At 42.8% G+C, this 25,733-nt stretch overlaps 2 protein-coding genes across 3 annotated transcripts in view; one reads left to right on the top strand and one right to left on the bottom strand.

Annotated features, from left to right (window-relative positions):
- Nucleotides 1-679: 679 nt before the first annotated feature.
- Nucleotides 680-24,421, bottom strand: LOC139264322 (gamma-glutamylcyclotransferase-like). Of its 2 annotated transcripts, none has more exons than XM_070880590.1 (4): nucleotides 23,850-24,421; nucleotides 20,126-20,268; nucleotides 17,276-17,414; nucleotides 680-808 (listed from the first exon to the last, which is right to left on the bottom strand). In XM_070880590.1, the coding sequence occupies exons 1-4, from the start codon at nucleotides 24,042-24,044 to the stop codon at nucleotides 749-751; spliced, it is 537 nt and encodes a 178-aa protein (XP_070736691.1). In that variant the 5' UTR covers nucleotides 24,045-24,421; the 3' UTR covers nucleotides 680-748. The 2 variants fall into 2 exon arrangements, with proteins under 2 accessions (XP_070736691.1, XP_070736690.1); XM_070880589.1 differs by lacking the exon at nucleotides 680-808 and adding an exon at nucleotides 7,604-8,634.
- The window catches only part of rp9 (RP9 pre-mRNA splicing factor), a 30,210-nt gene continuing 28,613 nt past the window's right edge, over nucleotides 24,137-25,733 (top strand). The window contains exon 1 of the mRNA XM_070880588.1: nucleotides 24,137-24,424. Coding sequence (XP_070736689.1) covers nucleotides 24,282-24,424 — 143 coding nt within the window. The 5' untranslated portion in view covers nucleotides 24,137-24,281. The remainder of the gene's footprint in view (nucleotides 24,425-25,733) is intronic.

The following is a 25,733-nucleotide window of genomic DNA, read 5'->3' as shown; positions in this document are numbered from 1 at the left end:
CAAGCAACGCTTGAGCAGTAGTGCTGTTCTCGTCCATTATAACTGCGTCCATTATAACAGTCATGAACTACGACTAGCATGTGATGCCTTTGGGTATGGTGTGGGAGCAGTGATCAGCCATGTTATGAATGTTTGACAGGAAAAAATAGTTGCCTTTGCATCGCGTACCCTCAACAAAAGCTAACAAAATTATGCCCAGATTAAGAGGCTTTGGCAATTATATTTGGTATTAAAAAGTTCCACCAGTTTCTTTTGGGACAACAATTCACACTAGTAACCGATCACAAATCATTACAAGCTATCCTAGGCCCAAAGGCGGCAATTCCATCTATGGCAGCTTCCAGGATGCAATTCCATCTATAACATCTTCCAGGATGCTATTTTATTATCTCACTACGATTACAAAATTGAGTATTGTACGTCGAAGCAGAATGCAGTGGCGGATGCCCTTTCAAGGTTGCCTCATGAAAATTGTGAAATTGCCTGCGAACAGTCAATCTTCACTCTAGATGTCGATGAGGACTTTCTGGTCACCACCTCTGTTATTGCAGAGCATACAGAAAGATGCCACGTTACAGCAGGCCTATGAGCACACCCTGCGAAGGTGGTCTGAAAATCAGACACATTTAGATGAGGGGATAAAGCCCTTTAATCGTCAGCACGAATTATCATGTGAGCAGGAATGTCTAAAATGGGGCCTGAGAGTAGTCATTCCCAGTGCACTATAGGCCAACGTCTTGCTGGAACTTCAGTGAGCATACTGGCATCGTAGGCATGAAAGCGGTGGCCCGAAGTTTTGTTTATTGGCCTGGATTGGATAAAGACAGAAGTATTAGTAAGTGTACTATATGTCAAGACTGCTGTACCATGCCAGCTAAAACGCCACTGTAAACATGGACTTGGCCAACGAGACCATTCCAAAGAATACATATTGATTTTTGCAAGAGGGGCAGTGATAATTTTCTGGATCTAAGCGATAGCCATTCGAAATGGTTGGAGGCACGCCATATGGGGTCATCTACGACTATAGAGCATACATTGGATGAATTGAGGGAGATTTTTGCATGCCATGGCCTGCCATTCGAAATGGTATCAGATAATGGGCCGCAATTTCAGTCCAAGCAATTTATGAATTTTGCCAAACACAACAGTATCAAATACACTTTGGTAGCACCGTATCATCCTGCTTTAAATGATGCAACTGAAAGGTTGGTCAGGATTTTCAAGGAGGCTTTGCAGAAACAAGTTCTATAGAATGGATCATCGGTGAGCACGAAGCACAGGTTAGCAAATTTTATTTTCAAATACAGAACTACGCCTCATTCTACAACATGCTGAATTATTGATGAAGCGCAGGCTAAGGAACCATCTCAGTTTATTGCAACTGAACTTGTCTGATAAGGTAGAGAAGGCACAATCGGTGCAGTAACATCATTATCATTCCGGTACGAAAGACCGGTGCTTTCAGAAGGGTGATTGAGTCAGAGTTCTCAGTCTGTCGAAAAAGGCAAGTCCATCAAATGGGACATTGGTACAGTTATTCAGGTATGTGGCACCAAACAGTACTTGGTCAAAATTGGTGAATACATCAGGAAGTTTCATGTGGATCAAATGTTTCTAGAGAGTGATGCACCTTCGGTACCACGAGTAGATAATTATGAGCCTGACTTAGATGATCATAATGAGTTGGCAGGTCCAAGTACTTCAACGTACACAACGTCTATATTCCTACCAATTCAGATGCAGCCAGCTGAAGGCGGTTCTGCAGATTATGGGACAATCTCACAGAGAACCTGTATCTTCCGAAGGTGGAGTTGGGGTTCAGTTGAGAAGATGCAAATGAGAAAATGCAAACCAACTCGACAGGATATTGATAACTGGGAACACTAGGACTGATGCAAGGGTTCCAAGGAAACTCAAGAGGACACAGGAAGATAGAGGTCAGGAATCCTGGGCTACACACCCTGAAAACAGAAATTCCCCAAGAAGGTCTCCGGAGTCAACTGAGAATATACAAAATGGGCATTGCCAGCCAACTGTAAAGAAATGGAGGTCAGAGCAGGAGGAAGCTAAAAGCTTACAATATCACTCACTCACTCATAGGCGGTCCCTCGAAACGAGGATGACTTGCTTCCACGCCAAAAAAAAGAATGAGCTCACGGGTGTTTCGAAATAAGAACCCAAACTATATCCTCAAGGATGGAAGAAGCCTGTGCGTGGATTGTTTTAACGTGGGGTGACCGTTGCACATTAGCCACCACAGGGGCTTGACAGAGCTCGGTCTTGGTCCAGTGGCAAGGATTACCCAAGATGACTGGAGACCTGCTCTGCTACACGGACCCAGTCTGCACCCATACCGCAGTGTGGGCTGGCCCGTGCTGCCCCTGGGCCCCAAACTCACGCCTCCCCTGGGCTCTGACAAGATAATCAGGCTCAGCAGTCAAATTTGTAAAATTGTAATCATAAGTAATTTTTAAATATTGTATAAATACCTTGCTTCTAAAAAAGGGAGGCACTAATGTATGCTCAAGTTTGTAGAGCATACTAGTTTGAAAATGCCAGACATTGCTTAGTTTCCAAGATCAGACAGTCAGGCCTGATTAGTACTTGGATGGGTGACCACCTCAGAATACCAGGTGCATGCAGTAGGTTTTTCTCGCGCCTTGGCCAAAAGGGGGCACTTGATTTTATGTTCTACTTAAAATAGTTGTAGAGTTATTGAGAATACATCACGCCCAGCAACCAAATTTTAATTTGATCTGCTAAGTTCCTTAAAGTTTTATTGTTAATTTGTGGGTTCTAGTGCCCCTTTAATAAGGGGGCACTTGGCTTTATCATTTAATTTAAAATAGTTGTTGAGCTGTTGAGTTGTGTGTGGCTTAGCCAGTCACGTGATGTTCACAAGACTCAATAAAGCCCCAGGCAGTTGGGTTCAGGGGATTCACAATGAGGCATGTGGTTGTGAGCCTGGCGGATGAACTGGTGATGTGTATTGGGATTGTTAAATCTTTGCTATTAAGAACTAGTTGGTTTATTAGCAATGTGTTGCTATGAATTCTCAAGCAAAGAACCCAGGAAGCAAATACATAACAGCAGGAACTTGGGCCCGGGGGGTGGTTAATTTATGAGAATGAGCTCATTATCTGGAATCAGAATTACTTGAATTACACTTCGCAGTCACTGATTAATGTGCAATTAAAACTGGCTTGCCTATGTAGAGAAACTGCTGCATGTCTTATCCTCCAAAGGGACCAATCAGGTCATGTGATCAAGGGGACCCAATCAGAGCATTTTTCTATTGCAAATAAACATCCTGGAGAGAGGGGGACAGTACCTGAAGAAAGGGAATCGTTACAATTATCAGCTAGCATGAGACTTGGAAGGGAAGTTGGATGGTCAAGTTAATCATCCAACTTGGGAAGAGTAGCCCATGGGGGGGGGCGGGCTAGAAGTTTTGCAGATTTTCTATCCAGATAACTGTACAGGTTATAGATCCAATGGTAGTCCTAGCTCACTAAATAGATTTATCAGCGAGAAGCACTGGTAAAGCTGTGCCGTTGTAACTGGTTAACTCCAGCTGTACTGACACTTACTTGGGAGTCCTTAAACCGTGACTCTGCATTTAAGTGCATGGAATGTGTCATTATAGGGAGAAGGTGTGCACTCCACATTGAGAAAAGCTGTCAATTTTTCAGTAGTTTGTCGAGGAATGCGATCGGGGCCAAGGAGAGGCGCGAGTTCAGGGCCCAGAAGAGGCGAGGGCCCAGGGGCAGCACGGGCCAGCCCACACTACGATATTTGTGCGCATTAGGTCCGTGCAGCAGAGCTGGTCTCCAGTTGTCTTGGATAACACTTGCCACTGGACAAAGACCTAGCTCTGTCAAGCCCATGTGGTGGCTGGTGTGCAACGGCCACCACACATTTTTTTAAAAATCCACACGCAGGCATCCTCCACCCTTCAAGATTTAGTTCGGGACCTGGAATATTAGGACCTTCATTGAAACACTTGTGAACTTTTTGGCGTGGAAGTAAGTCATCCTCGATTCGAGGGACTGCCTATGATGATACTAAGTTTGTATTGGAGGCAGTTAGACATGGTGATGGGATTCCACACATCAAACATCCCTATTAACTCCAAAAAATGTGATGTACAGCTAATCTATTTTGTGACCATCAGACAAAAGTGAGACTTCTATTCTGGGCACAAGATTATGATGGAAAATGACACTGATGTTAATAGTATATGGAGACGTAGCCTCATTTGTCAGTTACAAGTGTCAAAAGTCCCCAAAGCATATGTTCTAAAAATATTTTTTTCCTTTCAGCTTCCTTTTTAAAAAAATATAAACTTTATTACTCAAAGTCATCATTCTTATTTATTTTTAAGTTTGTGACCATTAATTGCTCTATGTTCTCCCTCTTGATTTCTGTACTGAAGTGTCTCCCCAGCAATTCTTTCCTAGCAGGATCATTAAACTGAATTTTCAGTTCTATTGAAGGAAATAAAAATGATAGGTGACAATATGCTAAAAACAGTATATAATCCACAAGGTCTTCAGAGTTAATTTGCTGTATTTAGATCTGTAGAGCAGACAAATTAGTTTATTCAAATAAAATGAATATTCCTATTTTATGGATCAATAAAATACACCAAGAACAGTTGATTCACCAACCTCTATTGATTCACTGGATTATGATACAGAAAATGTACTAAATATTTTTTTGTTTTGTAGACAGGAACCACTAATAAAAACTGTTGCAAATGTTGTCATACCTGCAATAGCTGTAGATACAATTCTGTTAGCAGATAATATAATAAATTAAAATTGCATTGAAGTAAATGAAACAGGAAACTGTTAGTTTTGGTTAATGTTGTTGGTGGTGTTTTATCCGGAAAGAAAATAGTGAAGGTTGACTGCAAATTATAGCAAAATATCAAACTATTCTTTTAAAATGCAAAACTGTATTAATGGTTCATTAATTAAAAAGGAGAATCATTATCTGAACCCACACACACATAAATTGAAAAAAACTATTTTGTTAGCATTTATCAGTGTCACACAAAAATGGACTCTAAATTAAATGTTTAATTCTAATCAGCTGAAATAATTGGAATGCACTTACATTGATTATATAAATTCAGGGATCCCAGTTGTAAGTATAGCCCATCCTTTAGCTGCTAGTCTGCATCAGTTCTCTCAGCAGATGCAATATGTCCAACTCAGCTGTGCACAATCCAGAACCTTGGTGGTTGTCAGCACACACTAGCTATAAACATTTATTGTTCAGCAAAATATCACAATTCTACTGTTTACAAACTTTTAAAGCTGTTTAGTTTTAGATGTTTAAACTTCAGTAAATTATTTGGATTCTAGACTGATCAGCATCTGAAAGTCCTTCAAACTACACAACTTCCACAAATGGAATTTATCTTTTTTTAAAAAAAGATTCATTCTCATTACTCTCAATGAAGCCAAACTGTATTTGCTCACATTCCAGATGCTGCTTCTATTTTGCTTGGGGCCCTATTAAAGTAACAGGACTAGCATGCTTGCTTGCTTGCCGAATAACAGGATATCCAGAAATTCATAATCTGAAATATAACTATATTAAAAAAAAAATCAGACAAAAAGGCACCCAATCCTTAAAAGATGTCCCCAAATCCTAAACCGAGGTCATAATGACTCCCAATTTTAACATTTTCCCAGATAATCGCGAGTTATAGACAGATTAGATAGAAACTTCCCATTGGCAGAAGGGTGGAGAACTAGAGGACACAAATTTAAGGTGATTGGCAGAACTAAAGGCGACATGAGGAAGTTTTTACGCAGAGTGGTTAGGATCTGGAATGCACTGCCTGAAAGGGTGGTAGAGGCAGATTCAATCATGGTTTTCGAAAGGAAATTGGATAAGTACCCAACTTAAATTTTTTTGCAAGGCTACGGTGAAAGGGCAGGGGAGCCGGACTAGCTGAAGTGCTCTTGCAGAGAGCTGGCACAGGCTCGACGGGCCAAATGGCCTCCTCTGTGCTGTAACCGTTCTATGATTGTCCAACATGACCATTGCAGTATGGCACAATCGAAGTAAAAACTAGGCCAGGTCTTTTATTAGCAGATCATAGGGCAATGGCAAAAGTGCTTTACAATTAAGAGCTAAGGAATCACAGTTTGAAGACTTAATTTGTCCAAGATCAACATGTTAAAATAAATATGAATCACAAAAACTTTAAACATTAGATGTGTAAAAAGTGATTAAAAACCTCGACCCAACCACAGTGCAATTTAAATAATGTAAAGAACATCTTGGCCTGGAATTTGCAGTCAGCAGCAAAATGACAGAGATCGCCGCTGACCTGAAGAAAGCTACCCACAATATCTAGAGATCTCGCTGGTGAAAACATGAGTTTTCTTGACTAAGTTGATTGTAGTGCTGTCAAAAGGGGATCCCCAGCATACAGCAGCAGTGATGTCATCAAGCTGTCTAAGCAGCCAATCAAATTGAAGGATTCTTACAGATAGCAAACCGGAATTAAAAAAGCACTTATTCACTTTTTACATTTTGTTTTAAATACGAAGAGCAAAATAAAGCATGGGATATACAAACGGGGTTAAGGTAGAAGTTAAAATATCAAACTTTATTATTTTAAAAATCTAGTAATTTTTAAATCATAATGGAGACATTTTTCATTCCACAAATATAAAGTTAGTTTTTCAGGGACAGAACTGTTGTTCAGCAGTCAATAGGCTGTTAAAACCCCAGTTATACCTCTTTCAAAAAGGTGTACCTTTTTGGGCTCAAGTTTCAGACTCCCGCTAGAACTGCGCACATCGGAGAGGCCCACCTAATTTGTAGAACAAAAATTGTGTCGAATACTTACCTCGCGATTCTCCAATATCTGTAGGCCCATTTCCAGTTCGGCGTGGCGCAGCTGGAGCTGCTGGGGGCGGAGCTACAGCCCTGCACCAAAAACAGTGCCGGCAGCTGCGCACGTGCGCAGTAGCTCCTGGCCCTCCCAGCGCGCTCTGTCTCCGGGGCGACGACCCTATCCCAGGCCGAAGGGACGTCGCCCCTATCCCAGGCTGAGTGACCTGACGCATCTTACCTTGTCGGCGGGGCCGCCCAGCCTGTCGCTGGGGGCGGGCCCCGCCCAAAGTCCTCCTGGGAACGGGCGGCGGCGGTGCCCGCCCGGCCTCTCGCTGGGAGCAGGCCCTGCCCAAAGTCCCCCGTTGGAGCTGGCTGCGTCGTCGTCGGGGCTCGCCCACCCGTCCTCTCGCTGCGTGCGGACCCCGCCCGAAGTCATCGGCGGGGCCCGTTCATCATCATCCTCTCCCTCCCTCACCTCCATCTTCCTCTACCTACCCCCCTCCCCTCCATCTTCCCCTACCTACCCCCCTCCCCTCCATCTTCCTCTACCTACCCCCCTCCCCTCCATCTTCCTCTACCTACTCCCCTCCCCTCCATCTTCCTCTACCTACTCCTCTCCCTCTCCCTCTACCTACCCCCCTCCCCTCCATCTTCCTCTACCTACCCCCCCTCCCCTCCATCTTCCTCTACCTACCCCCCTCCCCTCCATCTTCCTCTACCTACCCCCCCTCCATCTCCTCCTCCATCTCCATCTCCTCCATCACCACCATTAGAAATAATTTTGAGTGCTATTTTTTTTAAATTTATTTATTGATTGATTGGTTGATTTATTTATCATTTATTATTGATGATGGCTCTTTATTTGTAAAAGTGAAGTGTTTAATGTTTGTAAACACCCCCCCCATCTCTCGATCCCTACGCCTGATTTCTAAGTGTAGGCAAGATTTTTTTGAGCATACAAAAATCTACACTTACTCCATTCTAAGTTAGTTTGGAGTAAGTTTTTGCTGCCTAAACTTGCAAAACATGCGCAAGTGGCTGGACACGCCCCCTTTTTGAAAAAAAAATCTGTTCTAAAATGAAACTATTCTAACTGACTAGAACTGGAGCAAACTAAATGCCGAGAATTGCAATTTCTAAGATGCTCCATTCTAAACTAGTTGCTCCAAAAAAAGAGCAACTCAGGCCAAAACTTGAGCCCATAAAATGGGGTGTTTAACAGCAATATTAGAGCAGAAAAGGGGGCGTTTGTCAGAAATGATTTCACTGATTGCTGGCTATGGGAGTTCCACAGCGCAACCAGTGGCAGAGCAGAGAATGAATGACCTCAATTTCAGGATTTCCGAGTTTATCTGCACATGCACCAAATCCTGAAGTTATGATCAGTTTCAGAGGGTAATGCCGGCGAATGTCGATAGTAACGCCGTCATTCCCATTGCAAAATCCAGGCCTTTAAAACTAAGTACTGCAGCGCTACTGTCATTATTTCAGTCGAGTTTCTAAATTTCTACAATTTTGTATTCCAAACTGAAGTCAACTTAACCAAGGGTTCAGCATGTTTAAAATACATCTGCCTTCGAGACACAGTATAACTATGACTTTTCAAAAACCAGAGTTTTACACAGATGTGTTATTTTATAGTTGACGCAAAATATCTCTAATTTCCGTTGTAAATAGAGTTGTTCCATTGTGATTATTAGTCCTTATAGCATTCAACTTCTTAATATATTCAGCAGGCAAACCACTTTGTTTTGCACCTGCACACATTATCTGCAAAACATAATTCAAGTAAATAAAGGTGAAAACATCTATTTACTATAGTGAAGTTATACAAAATGGAAAGCCGTTATTTGCAAAATGTATCAGTTGTATAAAGGGTACCCAGAGGCTACAAAATATCACACTCGAAACTCAAAGCCTCCTTGAAAAGCTGCAACATTCCCACTTCCCCACTGACACCTGGGATTCCTTGGCCCAAGACCACCCAAAGTGGAGGAAAAGCATCTGGGAAGGTGCTGAACAGAGTCTCTTCACTGAGACCAAGCATAGACAGCGGAAGGAGCGTGCGGAAACCCAGCCCCCCCTCCCCCACCCCACCCACCCCATCTGTCCCACCTGTGACGGAGACTGTAGGCCCAGCATTGGACTGTTCAGTCACCTGAGAACCCATGTAGTGGCGGCGGCGGCGGCGGAGGAGGATGATTGATGTCCCCTTTGGAATGCATGTCACTCCCAAATGACGACCTCAAAAGTGCATTATAAAAAAGAAAACTGTGCAAAGACAGCATCATCCTTAAATCCAATGCTGATTGTAGATCATATAATTGATCGTATACATACGGTGGAAGAGGAGAATCCACATTATTTCCTTACCAGTATTCTTAAACTTCTCACCAGTCAAGGATGAGTGGCTATACCCCACTAGGAGGGTCCCCAGCTACAAAGTGTACAGGAAGTTGTATGAAGTCTCCTAATCTCTCCATTAATCTTTAGCAATCATAAGTGAAGCGGTAACCCTAAGTTTAATCACAATAGTAGAACATTACAATACAATGTTAGTACTAAAGGGGAGGCAAGGTCTCAGAAAAGTACTTTTGTTCAAAGTACTCCCCTACTATCTAGAAGAATAGGGTCCAAGATGACTTTTGACCCTCCCTGCCAGCAAGAATCTAAAACATCAAAACAAAAATCGATTATATTTTCTTCAATGGAATGAGAAGTGATTTGAAGAAATACTCCCTTCTAGGTTTTCCTACCGCTTAAGTTAATAGGCGCTAAGTTAAGTTAATCTGCACATGCGCTAAATCCCAAACTTAACAAAACATAAGAAATAGGAACAGGAATAGACCATACGACCACTCAAGCCTGCTCTGCCATTCAATAAGATCATGGCTGATCTGATCATGGGCTCAGCTCCACTTCCCCACCCACTCCCCATAACCCCTTATCATTTAAGAAACGGTCTATTTCTGTCTTAAATTTATTCAATGTCCCAGCTTCCACAGCTCTCCAAGGCAGCAAATTCCACAGATTTACAACCCTCAGAAGAAATTCCTCCTCATCGGTTTTAAATGGGCAGCCTATTATTCTAAGATCATGCCCTCTATTTCTAATCTCCCCAATCAGTGGAAACATCCTCTCTGCATCCACCTTGTCAAGCCCCCTCAATCTTACACGTTTCGCTAAGATCACCTCTCATTCTTCTGAATTCCAATGAGTGGAGGCCCAACCTACTCAATCTTTCCTCATAAGTCAAGCCCCTCATCCCTGGAATCAAACTAGTGAACCTTCTCTGAACTGCCTCCAAAGCAAGTGTATCCTTTCGTAAATATAGAAACGAAAACTGCATGCAGTATTCCAAGTGTGGCCTCACCAATCCCTTGTATAGCTGTAACAAGACCCCTGTTTTTATATATCCATCCTCTTTGCAATAAAGGCCAAGATACCATTGGCCTTCCTGATCACTTGCTGTACCTGCATACTATCCTTTTGTGTTTCAGGCACAAGTACCCCCAGGTCCCGCTGTACTGTGGCACTTTGCAATCTTTCTCCATTTAAATAATATCTTGTTCTTTGATTTTTTTCCTGCCGAAGTGCATGACCTCACACTTTCCAACATTATACTCCATCAGCCAAATTGTTGCCTACTCACTTAACCTGTATATCCTTTCAGATTTTGTGTCCTCGCACATTGCTTTTTATCCCATCTTTGTATCGTCAGCAAACTTGGCTACATTACACTTAGTCCCTTCTTCCAGGTCGTTTATAGATTGTAAATAGTTGGGGGTCCCAGCACTGATCCCTGTGGCACCCCACTAGTTACTGGTTGCCAACCAGAGAATAAACCATTTATCCCGACTCAGTTAGCCAATCCTCTATCCATGCTAATATATTACTCCCAACCCCGTAACCTTTTGTGGCACCTTGTCAAATGCCTTCTGGAAATCCAAATACACCACATCCACTGGTTCCCCTTTATCCACCCTGTTCGTTACATCCTCAAAGAACTCCAGCAAATTTGTCAAACATGACTTCCCCTTCATAAATCTATGCTGACTCTGCCTGACCGAATTTTGCTTATCTAAATGTCCTGATACTGCTTCTTTAATAATGGACTCCAACATTTTCCCAACCACAGATGTTAGGCTAACTGGTCTATAGTTTCCTGCTTTTTGTCTGCCTCCTTTTCTTTTTAAATAAATAGGGGCGTTACTTTTGCAGTTTTCCAATCTGCTGGGACCTCCCCAGAATCCAAGGAATTTTGGTAAATTATAACCAATGCATCCACTATCCCTGTCACTACTTCTCTTAAGACCCTAAGATGCAAGCCATCAGGTCCAGGGGATTTATCCGCCTTTAGTCCCATTATCTTACTGAGTACCACCTCCTTAGTCATTGTGATTGTGTTAGTTCCTCCACCCCCTATAGCCCCTTGACTATCCACTGTTGGAATATTGTTAGTGTCCTCTACCGTACTGATACAAATATGTTAAGGGGAAGAGTGACTATAATATGGTGGAATTCTACATTAGGATGGAGAATGAAACAGTTAATTCAGAGACCATGGTCCAGAACTTAAAGAAGGGTAACTTTGAAGGTATGAGGCATGAATTGGCTAGGATAGATCAGCAAATGATACTTAAGGGGTTGACTGTGGATGGGCAATGGCAGACATTTAGAGACCGCATGGATGAACTACAACAATTGTACATTCCTGTCTGGCGTAAAAATAAAAAAGGGAAGGTGGCTCAACCATGGCTATCAAGGGAAATCAGGGATAGTATTAAAGCCAAGGAAGTGGCATACAAATTGGCCAGAAATAGCAGCGAACCCAGGGACTGGGAGAAATTTAGAACTCAGCAGAGGAGGACAAAGGGTTTGATTAGGGCAGGGAAAAGAGAGTACGAGAGGAAGCTTGCAGGTAACATTCAGACGGATTGCAAAAGCTTCTCTAGATATGTAGAGAAAAAGGTTAGTAAAGACAAACGTAGGTCCCCTACAGTCAGAATCAGGGGAAGTCATAAATAGGAACAAAGAAATGGCAGACCAATTGAACAAGTACTTTGGGTCGGTATTCATTAAGGAGGACACCATCAACCTTCTGAATATAAAAGGGGTCAGAGGGTCTAGTAAGAAGGAGGAACTGAGGGAAATCCTTATTAGTCAGGAAATTGTGTTGGGAAAATTGATGGGATTGAAGGCCGATAAATCCCCAGGGCCTGATGGACTGCATACAAGAGTACTTAAGGAGGTGGCCTTGAAAATAGCAGATGCATTGACAGTCATTTTCCAACATTCCATAGACTCTGGATCAGTTCCTATGGAGTGGAGGGTAGCCAATGTAACCCCACTTTTTAAAAAAAGGAGAAAAAACAGGGAATTATAGACTGGTCAGCCGGACATCGGTAGTGGGTAAAATGATGGAATCAATTATTAAGGATGTTATAGCAGCGCATTTGGAAAGAGGTGACATGCTAGGTCCAAGTCAGCATGGATTTGTGAAAGGGAAATCATGCTTGACAAATCCTCTGGAATTTTTTGAGGATGTTTCAGTAGAGTGGACAAGGGAGAACCAGTTGATGTGAAGCATTTGGACTTTCAGAAGGCTTTCGGCAAGGTCCCACACAAGAGATTAATGTGCAGAGTTAAAGCACATGGGATTGGGGGTAGTGTGCGGGCGTGGATTGAGAACTGGTTGGCAGACAGGAAGCAAAGAGTAGGACTAAATGGGTACTTTTCAGAATGGCAGGCAGTGACTAGTGGGGTACCACAAGGTTGTGTGCTGGGACCCCAGCTGTTTACATTGTACATTAATGATTTAGACGAGGGAATTAAATGTAGTATCTCCAAATTTGCAGATGACTCTAAGTTGGGAGGCAGTGTGAGCTGCGAGGAGGATGCTATGAGGCTGCAGAGTGACTTGGATAGGTTAGGTGAGTGGGCAAATGCATGGCAGATGAAGTATAATGTGGATAAATGTGAGGTTATCCATTTTGGTGGTAAAAACAGAGACACAGACTATTATCTGAATGGTGACAGATTAGGAAAAGGGGAGGTGCAACGAGACCTGGATGTCATGGTACGTCAGTCATTGAAGGTTGGCATGCAGGTACAGCAGGCGGTTAAGAAAGCAAATGGCATGTTGGCCTTCATAGCAAGGGGATTGGAGTACAGGGGCAGGGAGGTGTTACTACAGTTGTACAGGGCCTTGGTGAGATCACACCTGGAATATTGTGTACAGTTTTGGTCTCCTAACTTGAAGGACATTCTTGTTATTGAGGGAGTGCAGCAAAGGTTCACCAGACTGATTCCCGGGATGGTGGGACTGACATATCAAGAAAGACTGGATCAACTGGGCTTGTATTCACTGGAGTTCAGAAGAATGAGAGGGGATCTCATCGAAACGTTTAAAATTCTGACGGGTTTAGACAGGCTAGATGCAGGAAGAATGTTCCCAATGTTGGGGAAGTCCAGAACCAGGGGTCACAGTCTAAGGATAAGTGGTAAGCCATTTAGGACCGAGATGAGGAGAAACTTCTTCACCCAGAGAGTGGTGAACCTGTGGAATTCTCTACCACAGAAAGTTGTTGAGGCCAATTCACTAAATATATTCAAAAAGGAGTTAGATGTAGTCCTTACTACTAGGGGGATGGCGAGAAAGCAGGAATGGGGTACTGAAGTTGCATGTTCAGCCATGAACTCATTGAATGGTGGTGCAGGCTCAAAGGGCCGAATGGCCTACACCTGCACCTATTTTCTATGTTTCTAAAATATTTGTTCCGAGTTTCGGCCATCTCCATGCTCCCCATTACTCGTTCCCCGGTCTCGTCCTTTAAGGGACGAACATTTACTTTAGCCACTTTTCCTTTTTATATACCTATAGAAACTCTTGCTATCGGTTTTTATATTTTGTGCTAGTTTACTTTCATAGTCTATCTTCCCTTTCTTAATCATTTTTTTCGTCGTTCTTTGCTGGCTTTTAAAAGCTTCCCAGTCTTCTGTCCTCCCACTAGTTTTTGACACTTTGTATGCCCTTGTTTTTAAATTGGATACCCTTCTTTCTTTAGTTAGCCACGGATGGCTATCATTTCTCTTGTACCCTTTTCTCCTCACTGGAATATATTTTTCTTGAGAATTGTGAAATATCTCCTGAAATGTACACCACTGTTCATCAATCGTCCTACACTTTAATCTATTTTCCCAGTCCACTTTACCCAACTCTGCCCTCATACCTTCATAGTCTCCTTTTTTTAAGCTTAATACGCTGGTTAGAGATCCAACTTCCTCACCCTCCATCTGAATTTGAAATTCAATCCTGCTATGATCACTCATTCAGAGGGGATCCTTTACTAGGAGATTGTTTATTAATCCTGTCTTATTACACAGGGCCAGATCTAAGATAGCCTGCCTCCTGGTCAGTTCCGTTACATATTGCTCAAGGAAGCCGTCCCTTATGCACTATGAACTCCTTCTCAAGGCTACCCTGACCAATTTGATTTGTCCAATCAATATGGAGGTTAAAATCACCCATGATTATTGCTGTTCCCTTTTTACAAACCCCCACTATTTCCTGGTGTATGCTCCGATCAACAGAGTTGCTTCTGTTAGAGGGCCTGTAGACTACGCCCACCAGATACTTTTTCCCCTTATTGTTCCTTATCTCCATCCAAATTGTTTCAACACCCTTATCATTTGAGCCAATATAGTTTCTTACTATTGCAGTGATTCCATCCTCTCTCAATAGAGCTACCCCACCTCCTTTTCCTTTCTGTCTGATCTTCCGGATTGTCAAGTACCCCTGAATATTTAATTCCCAGTCCTGGTCACCTTGCAACCACGACTCTAATGGCTATCAGATCATACCTGTTCGTCTCAATTTGTGCCGTCAACTCATCTATTTTGTTACAAATGCTACGTGCATTGAGACAAACTTGCGATCCGTCATGTTCGTACACATTGACAGATCATCCGCACGGCCAAAGAAAAACCAATTGCTGGCATAGAGTTGGACTAATTGCCTATCAGCTGCCCAGCAATTACATACAGAAATTTTATGGTTGAGACAAACAGACATCAGGCATTTTTAAACCATTTTCATCTTGAAATCCACATAGTTTAATTGTATCAAATTAGTTTTTCTGGTTTCTGCAAAGATTTGAGTTTTAATAAAGTCGATAATTATCAGCAAAATTAAATATTTACTAACAGAACCAAGATGTAGTGAAGTTTGTGGAATGAGATTAATTAGAAATTAAATTCCAATCCTGTAAATTGCAATGAAATCTGATTACAGGACTCCCTTCTGAAGTGATGTAAATTCTAATTCTGTTTCCCGATTTGAGGATGAGGCCCACATGATCCTAGGTGCGCTTCCACACAGGCAGTGTCCTTGGGATCCATGGGCCATTACGCTGCCCTCCACCATGCAGCGTCAGAACGCAAGTTTATGTAGGATAGCAGCCATCAGGTAGATGCATATTCTTTTAGATCCAGAGGTATGCTGCGGACTGCAATTTTTGGGCCATTAATAATAAGCAGGTTTGGATTGCAAAATAACTAATACAATACATTCTAAGAATCAAGTTTTTTGCACACTCAGGCCAAGATTTTCCTTACCTTGGCGGGTCCGTAGCAGGCCCTGACCTCACTGCTGGCTCCAGCTCACCTTGTAGAATGATTTTCCCCCTGATTGGGCGGGCTTTACAAGCACAGTGCATTTCCCAGCCAATTGAAGGAAGTGGGTCTGATGACATTTGATGACACATCGGCCGGTTTCTTTAAAAGGGACCATGTGCAAATTTATGTTGACATTTTTGCTGTCAGTGTTCCACAGCATTGAGGTGCTGAAAACACTAATGAGCACTGCACAAAGGTACAGGGCTGCACCTAGGCTGTCCCATGACTTCCTCCATATTCTTATAGAGGGAATCACAGTACGCAGGGAGGTTCTCTTCCTTTCCAATGGACGGAAGCGACCTCCCCAGGAAATCAATGCATGGTTGCACATTGTAAAGGACACAAGCAGGGATTTCATCAGGAGGACCAGGCTGCATGGGATTATTTACATTATCACTTCCCCATCTTACTTGCCACCATCCTAGTCCAATCATATCAACTAACAACACACAAAGGTAGGCACTTGGGTGTTTTAGCCAATGTTCATGCGAAGTTTTGGTGAATGTGTTGTCAAACATCGAAATCTTAATTTTCAACACTTTGTGTTCTTGGACAGATGTGTGTGAACCTTTGGAAGTGGCTTAGTGAGTTGCCGTAAATTGAGACAAGGGTACCCCCGCAATCGTGAGGAATGTGAAAGGAATGGCTTGGGCATTGTAGGGATGTTTTAAGCTGTTGGTGTGGGGTGGTGCCAACCTGGCAAATCATGTGGCAGCCAGGGTGTAGAGTGTCAAGTGAAATAAATCTGGCCATGGTGAGGCCATACCTGGTAGCAATATGGTCGGGTGCTGATGCCCTCTGTTGTGCACAGCATCAGTTGATTGCGGAGAAGGTTGGTGTTATTGGTGCCATTGGTGTGTGGGCTGATTGTGGTGGGATTCTGAAGACCAAGGTGAGAGAGTATAAAGTGCACCCATACTGATGGAATTGATAGCAGGTGAAGTAGAGATGATCGAAGCGATAGAAGTGAATGGTGAGAGAGGTAATGAGGTCAGACTGGATGGTGACTTGTGTAAAGACTTGCAGCATTCTGAATCTGTAGTGGAAATGCAGTTTAGAGAAGCTAATGACCAAGGGAAGATAACTGAATCAGCTGGGAGCTTTAACTTGACATTTGAAGCTGCCAACTCATCAGCTGAAACAATGGCAAGATGAGGGGGCCCGACAAGGTGGATGCAGAGAGGTTATTTCCACTCATTGGGGAAACTAAAACTAGAGGACAGAGTCTTAGAATAAGGGGCCGCCCATTTAAAATGGAAATGAGGAAAAATTTCTTCTCAGAGGGTTGTAAATCTATGGAATTCTCTGCCCCAGAGAACTGTGGCGGCTGGGTCATTGAATATATTTAAGGTGGAGATAGACAGATCTTTGAGCGATGAGGTAGTATAGGGTTATGGGGAGCAGGCAGGGAAGTGGAGCTGAGCCCATGATCAGATCAACCATGATCTTATTGAATGGCAAAGCAGGCTCGAAGGGCCAAATATTTGGCCTACTCCTGCTCCTATTTCTTGTGTTCTTATGTACAACTTTGGATTGTTGATAAATACAAACACTTATTCAGCTACTTTCAAACATTAGCATGTAAATGGTTTGGATTTTTCTACACCTAGACACAAAAAAATATGAATTACTCAAGAAGGTTAAATAGCCATGTGCATTATGGATCAGAGGAATTTTCCTGTCTTAATTCTCATCTAAGTCTGTTACAGTGGAAGACTTTAAAAAAAAAACATACCTCTTTGTAAAGTGGGGATGTAAGGGAGTAATTAAAATAATTCATCTGGTAGGTCAGACATGTCACTTCTTCTCCTGTATCTTCCCGTTCAACTTTAACCTCAATTGGACTGTATACCCCTTTCTTCACACCTTCTTGACTGTTTTTGGGGGGGGGGGGGGGGGGGGGGAGAGGGAGGAGAGGGAAAAAAAAAGATATTTAATTACTGCAGCACTCCCCTCCCTCCCTCCCCCAACAGCAGCTTAACACAAAGCAGATATGCAATTAATAACTTTAAAATGCCAAAATATTTTCTTACTGGTGATGGGATTAAATTTATACTTATTTTAAAAAACACAATTAAGCTGAGGGATTTCACATTTACATGGCAACATATTTAAATTCCATCTAAAACAAAATAGGATAAAAGTCTGTCTTGTCCTTCAACTGCACTTCTTCTGGGTCATATACATAATAGCTAAATCATAAACAAGTCTGAATGAAAAGTTCCCTCTTTTGAAACTTCCCAATACACCCAGCATCATTATAATATAGATCATAAGAAGCATAACAATGCAATGTTAAAAGAAAATGAAAACTACAATGTAACCAAAAGTAGTAGCACAATTAGTCCCTTGAATACCATTCCCTGAAATCACAATCCTTAATGATGGCTCAATCAAAGGAATTACATCCTAAAACATCACTGTAACCACACATATGTACATAATAAACCAAATGCATAAATCTAGAGTTTTAAAAGCAAAACCATGTATTTTTGTAAAATAAAATAAATATTCAAGGCTTTAACTCTACACTGGCCTTATTCTAGACCCTCTTGTAGGTGACTGGAAAAAAAAAGGTTTATGAATTTTTTTTTTTTTTAAATCAGGGTGTTCCTCAACAGAGAAGAACTCCACTCCAGAACTGTTCATTGCACAAGGCACTGTGGCTTCATGCTTGCCTTGAACTGATCTGGAGTTGTGATATGCTGAGAAAATGCAATTCTGACTGGCTCTGCAATATTTAGGACAGGTTGAAATTACAGTTTTTAAATCGTAATTCACATTAGTATTTATTTCTTTTCATAACCAAAAGGGCAGAGAGATTACATTTGGGAACCTGCAAACTACAGAACCAAATTTATGGAAGAAATAACTTTAAAAAAAAAACATGACCATATTGGATTGTGTAATGTTTACATATTTTATGTTCAGAATCAATCACTTCTTTTATTATGCTAACTGTGAGGAGTTACAATTTATCTAGCAGAGTACAGGTTCCTACCTATAGTATTTTTTCCATGAAAAGTTAGCTCCATAGCTAACTACTTATCCAGCCAGCCTCCCATCTTACTCTTCTGGAGTGGTTAGGTATGGCAAAAGCAGTGACCATCCAGCTCAACAATCCATGCTTAAACATCCTCATTAATGCTAAATGAGATTGAATGGTTTAAAGTTCTTCCCAACTACATCTATCAGGCACCTTTTTCATCTTCCTCGGCCTCCATTTTTCTTCTGTTTTGCAATCTTTAGCCCCTTGACAATGGCATGCTCCTAATGGCCACTTGCATATTAAATTTAAGAAAATATTTTGCACTGTTAAGTTGTCCAGTAAACAGTGGAAAAGAAGTGTTGTAGTGCAGTGTAAGAGAATTGCAAGTGTTCTCCAAATGATTGACCACACTGGAATGTCTGTTTAGCAGCAGTTCTTTGGTGATGTGTACTAACTTTGGGTGAATGTAGATGATCAGAACAGAAAGTGTGAAGGGTAATATTGATTGACTGACCGACCACAGGTATTTGATTTAAAAAAAAAATACAAGGTTACTGAGCATATCGTGGTTGTGTGAAATGTTAACTTTTCACCAGAGAAACATAATACAGCTTTAAGCCACAATATTTTGAAATAGCTAATCAATGTCTGGACTGGTTTGTAGGTTTGAGCAGACGGGCCTTCATGGACAATGGATAAGAAAGTGAAATCTGCGGAAACAGATACATGTACAAATGCCCTTGTGGCAAGTGCTGAGGTTGACTAGAGGGGTCTGTCGGCCTGGGTACCAACAGAATAGTAATCAGCAATGGAAATAATGTACTAGGGTAGTTAGTATTTCTTGGTGCCATTTGCAAGGACACAGTGTTAATTCAGCAAAAGGATCCCATCTGCTCAGATAAAAGTAATAAAGTTTATGTAAAATCTACGAAACAATGGAACAATGGGAAAGCGGTGGGAGGTTGCGGCCAAAGCTGCTGTGTAGTATTGATAAAGGGTATAAAAGGGAGAAGGTCTTCACCTAGGTGGGTGTTATGTCCAGAATAAAGTAATGTGATTGAGTACTGTAGACGTGAGTAAGTGTGACCTTAGTCTCTTTATTCTAACTCGAGTGTTGGTACAGCATGGGAGGCCTGCTTATATACCATGCTCCCAAGGGATGCTGGGATCCCTAACAGATACATCCTCTGGTGGCAGTAGAATGCTGGTTACATATATAACAGTGGGGAGCTGCAGTGAATCTTCTACAGAGGAAGAGATATTGGCTGACCTTGGCCCTAGGATAGCGATGACCACTGCATCGTGCAAGTTAAGGCTGACCCATAGCACCAGGCGCTCATATTGCTATGGTCAACGTTGCTGTTTTTAAAAAAATACTTGGAGCCTGTCCTAAATAAAGATTACGTTGATTTCTATACACAAATAGGTGTATGCATGTCTGATGCGATAAGCCTGAACGCAAATCAGATTTAAAAACAAATCACAGTATCTGATTGAAATAGTGATGATGGCCAATTTCCAGGTCTTTATAGAAATAAACTTTTAAAAAGAGAATTTATTTACAAATATTAAACAAGTACACAAAACAATACTTGCTCATCTAAAGACTGACGATCGGCAGCTTTCAAACGCCATATAACTCCCCACACATCATCTTCAGGATTTAGGATAATAGTGGCAACACCTCCTCCCCACCGGTTCTCAGTCCCTTTGTAAAGGCCAAATGCAAGCTTATAGCCCTGGGAAAAAAAGATTTCAACGTTGGGCTTCACCAAAACAATACACATTTGAAACATTGTGTATCCCATTCCTTAATGTCAGGATTGTAATGTACAATAACTGAACACAGCAAAAACCAGGATTTATTAAAAAGGAGCTTAGAAGCAACACATAGAAGAAACAAAGAAACAAAACAAAACAGTACAACATCTGTACAACCCACATGCCCCCTATATTGTTTGTTTAGACTCAATGATTTATATCTCCTACTGGAACGGTAGCATAGTGGTTATGTTACTGGACTAATAATCCAAAAGAGAGAGAGTTCTAATCCCACCACGGCAGCTCGGAAATTTAAATTCAGATAATTAAATAAATCTGGAATAAAAAAAAAAATCAGTATCAGTAATGGTGATCATTAAAACAATCGGATTGTTGTAAAAAACCCAAAACTAATGTCCTTTAGGGAAGGAAATCTGCTGTCCTCACCTGGTCTGGCCTATATGTGACTCCAGACCCACAGCAATGTGGTTGACTCTTAACTGCCTTCTGAAATAGCCTAGCAAGCCACTCAGTTTTCCCCAACACTACAAAAGACAATCATAAAAATAAAAGTCATCGACCTCGGCACAGGTTTCAGGTACGACAACAGCACACCTAGTCCAGTCAACCCTGCAGTTTGGGTTCCGTTAGGAACACTCAGCTCCAGACCTCATTACAGTCTTGGTCCAAACATGGGCAAAAGAGCTGAATTCCAGATATGGTGAAAGTTACTTCCTTTGACATCAAGGCAGCATTCAACTGAGTGTGACATCAAGGATACCGAGTAAAATTGAAGTCAATGGGCATCAGGGGCAAAACTCTCCACTGGCTGGAGTCATACCTAGCACAAAGGAAGATGATTGTCGTTGTTGGAGGCCAATCATCTCAGCCACAGGAGAACGTTGCAGGAGTTACTCAGGATAATGTCTTGGGCTCGACCATCTTCAGCTGCTTCATCAATGACCTTCCCTCCATCATAAGGTCAGAATTGGGGATGTTCGTTGATGATTGCAATATTAATTCCATTCACAGCTCCTCAAATAATGAAGCAGTCCATGCCCAAATGCAGCAAGACCTGGAAGACTTCAGGCTTGGGCTGATAAGTGGCAAGTGACATTCATGCCAACAAGTGAGAGTCTAACCACCGCCCCTTGACATTCAATGGCACTACCATCGCCAAATCCCCCCACTATCAAGATCCTGGGAATCACTATTGACCAGAAACTTAACTGAACTAGCCACAAATACTGTGGCAAGAGCAGTCAGAGGCTGGGTATTCTGTGGCAAGTGTCTCACCTCCTGATCCCCAAAGCCTTTCCATCATCTCTAGGCACAAGTCAAGAGTCTGATGGAATGCTCTCAACGTGCAACTCCAACAACACTCAAGAAGCTGGACACCATCCAGGACAAAGCAACCCATTTGATGGCATCCCATCTACCACATTCACTCCCTCGATCACCGGCACACCGTGGCTGCAGTTGGTACCATCTACAAGATGCACGGCAGCAACTTGCCAAGGCTTCTCCAGCAGCACCTCCCCAACCCATGACCTCTATCGCCGAGAAGGACAAGGGCAGTAGGCACATGGGAACACCATCACCTGCAAGTTCCCCTCCAAGTTGCACACCATTCTGACTTGAAATATATCGCTGTTTCTTCATTGTTGCTAGGTCAAAATCCTGGAACTCCCTCCAACAGCACTGTGGGGGTAAGAGGCGGCTCACCACCATCTTTTCAAGGACAGTTAGGAATGGGCGATAAATGCTGTCCTTGCCAGCTACACCCACATCCCAGGAACAAATAATTTTTAAAATACAATAGTCACATAATAATGCTCAGTGAATCCAAAGGAGTTAAAACTGACATATCAATTGCATCACAAGCACAATGATGTGGAATGCACTCGGAACACAATCACAATACATGCATATGTTCTGTGAACTAATATATTCTGGCTCGAGACTGAAACTGACAATAAGGAGGGTGCAGGAACCCATCACATGACATGATCTGCAACAATGCACAAATACATACAAGCAGGAAAAACTGTACAAATAGATATAGAAAACTTGCACCACAGCCAGCATAACTCACTTCATGTGTATACCACAGGTTTGCAATGTGTACCTTCAAAATGTTTTACTATTGAAAATGTTTTAAAAAGTATAAAAAAGGGACAAGTTAGCACAGTGGGATAAAACACAATGATGGGATGAAAATTCTGAACCATGTTGATCGTGGAAACAATGATAGCTAAATTGATCAGGTGTCAAATTACTTCGGCTTAAACATTAAAAAATGCCTAAGTGGGTGGGACTAACTGTAAATACAGTACATAATCCAGCAACTGTCTCCAGAAAAGTATGTATGGTCAGCCTATTTTAGGTCCACCTGAGAACACAGACACGCTGCAGATCTATCAGGAACAGCACAGCCCTGGACAACATGAACCATTTCTCATACCTCGGGAGCCTCTCATCAATAAGAGCAGACATTGACGACAAGATTCAACGCAGCCTTCGGCCGCCTGAGGAAGAGTGTTCAAAGAACAGGCCACCAAGCTCATGGTCTACAGGGCTGTAGTAATACCCACTCTCCTGTCCGCATGCCAGACACGAGACTCCCAAAGCAAGTGCTCTGCTCGGAACTCCTTCACGGCAAACGAGCCAAAGGTGGGCAGAGGAAACATTACAAGGACACCCTCAAAGCCTCCTTGATAAAGTGCTACATCCCCAGTAACACCTGGGAGTCCCTGGCCAAGACCACCCTAAGTGGAGGAAGTGCATCCGGGAGGGTGCTGAGCACCTTGAGTCTCATCGCCGAGAGCATGCAAAAATCAAGCGCAGGCAGCAGAAAGAGTGTGCGGCAAACCTGTCGCACCCGCCCTTACCCTCAACAACTATCTGTCCCACCTGTGACAGGGACTGTGGTTCTCGTATTGGACTGTCAGCCACCCAAGGACTCATTTTAAGAGTGAAAGCAAGTCTTCCTCGATTCTGCCTATGATGATGATCAACATGGGGGCAGGCAGCTGAAAGAGGAAAGGTTAACCTTTCAGTTGGTGACCCCTTCATCAGAACCAGAAAATAGGAAGCTGCTCAGACCAAACACAATACAAGCAAGTCCGTCTAAAACATAAACCAATTTTAAAATATTGACTAACCCCACCCGGAAGCTCAAAACTGCATCTTCCAACCACTTAACAACGACACTCCCAACATGCCTCCGTTCAACCGGCTCCTGGAATCCATTCCCGAGCTCAAACGGGGCAGGAACGGCCGAGAATCTCTTCTCAGGGTTTCTGTACATTTGCGTCTATAAAAAAAGTGTCTATATGGGGACAAGTTTTCTGAACCGGGGACATTGTTTGCCTGGGGACACAGTACACAATCCGGCGACTATCCCCGGAAAAGTATGTATGGTCAGCCTATTTTAGGTCCACTTGAGAGAACAGACAAGGTAACAGTGCAGCACTCCCTCAGTGCCGTGCCAGCCGAGATTAGTGGGCCCTGCACCCTCAGACCCCGGAGCAAATGCGTCATCAGCACTCTCACCCACCTTCAAGCAGCCCACAGAGACTTGCACAGCTGAAGGATTCTGCAACTGCAGCCGCTCCCGTAGCATGTTACTTCCGTAGCCGAGGTAGAAGAATTCTTCGTCTTCAGCGGCGACGCGGCTGCTCCCCGTGTTATCGATGGCGAAAACGCCTCCGCTCGAAGCCACACACATGACCACTAACCAGGAGAGCCCCATTTAACAAAAGCATTGTTGTCAGTCGCACCGATTTATAGGCACCGTCCGTGGGGGGCGGGGCCTGCCCAAATCAGAGCCAGTGCGCATGCTCAGAGAAGGTGCTGGACCTTTTTTTGTTTCGATGGCGACCGGCGAAGGGTGGATGTGAACTGTGGGGCCTTTGGGCCGCTGCCGCCAACCCTACCGACTGGCCAATGTCGCAACCTGCGAACTTTTAGGCTTCGGCGCCACAGGGAGATGGCAGACGACAGCCGAGCGAGTGGAAATGAACGACGGCACCATCGGCGCAAACGTCACAGGATGGAGGAGAAGGAGCCGGAGAGGAGGAAGAAGAAACGGTTGCACCAGGAAGTGAAGAAAATCAAACACGTCGAAACCTTGTAAGGATCAGATAGAGAATAAAATGGGTGTTGGTGACAGATCCCTGGGGTCCGTGAGGGTACTGCTAAGGTGGTCGCCTGAAATAGCACCCGGAGCTAACGGTCCCGGGGGCCCACACAGGTTAAACAGCTTAATTTATTGTGTTTTGGATCAATGGTGGCAATCTTGCCTCTTAAGTCAGGAAATCGTGGGTTCAAACCCCATTCCAGAGACTTGAGCACATAAGCTGGCCTGACACTTTAGTGTAACACTGCACTATTAGAGATGGTGCCTTTCGGATGAGATGTTAAAATGACCCCCCTCTGCCCTCTCGGGTGGACATAAAAGATCCCACAGCACTATTTGAAATGGCTGTGTAAATGCAACTTTCTAGTTACATTGCTCGGTTGTCTTTTCCATTTCCGTCTGTGCAGTATAAATGTGGACATTGAAGGTTACTTGGGATGGTTACAAGAAACTTTACTGCAGACAAGTGTAAAATATTGCGCAGAGGAAGAAAAAATGGCAATACTCATTGAATGGTGTTGAAATAGCTACCTATGAGTCTTAATAAATTTGATGCGCAACATGTCCAACCAATGCAGAGCAGCAGCAACATCAACTTGTATTTATATAGCACCTTTAACATAGTTAAATGTCACAAGGTGCTTCACAGGAGTGTTATAAAAGAAAATTTGATACCGAGCCACATAAGGGCAGATGACCAAAAGATTGGTCAAAGAGGTAGGCTTTCAGGAGAGTCTTAACATAGGAACAGGAGTAGACTATTCAGCCCCTCGTGCATTCAATTAGATCATGGCTGATCTGTGATCTAACTCCATATACCCGCCTTTGTCCCATATCCCTTAATACCTTTTTGGTTAACCAAAAGCGATCACTCTCAGATTTAAAATTAACAATTGATCTAGCATCAATTGCGGTTTGCAGAAGAGAGTTACAAACTTCTACCACTCTTTGTGTGTAGAAGTGTTTCCTAATTTCACTCTGAAAAGTCTAGTTCTAAATTTTTAGACTATGCTCCCAGTCCTAGAATCCCCAACCAGCAGAAATAGTTTCTATCTGCCCCATCTGTTCCCCTTAATATCCTGAAAACCTCGATCAGATCACCACTTAACCTTCTAAATTCTAGGGAATACAACCCTAATTTATGTAATCTCTCCTTGTAACTTAATTCTTGAAGTCTAGGTATCATTCTGGTAAACCTATGCTGCATTTCCTCCAAGGCCAATATATCCTTCCTCAGGTGTGGTGCCCAGAACTGCTCACAGTACTCCAGGTGTGGTCTGACCAGGATTTTGTACAGCCGCA

This window comes from Pristiophorus japonicus, chromosome 5, assembly GCF_044704955.1.
Source record: "Pristiophorus japonicus isolate sPriJap1 chromosome 5, sPriJap1.hap1, whole genome shotgun sequence".
NCBI classification, from domain to species: domain Eukaryota; kingdom Metazoa; phylum Chordata; class Chondrichthyes; family Pristiophoridae; genus Pristiophorus; species Pristiophorus japonicus.
This window is presented reverse-complemented; position numbering and strand designations above follow the sequence as displayed.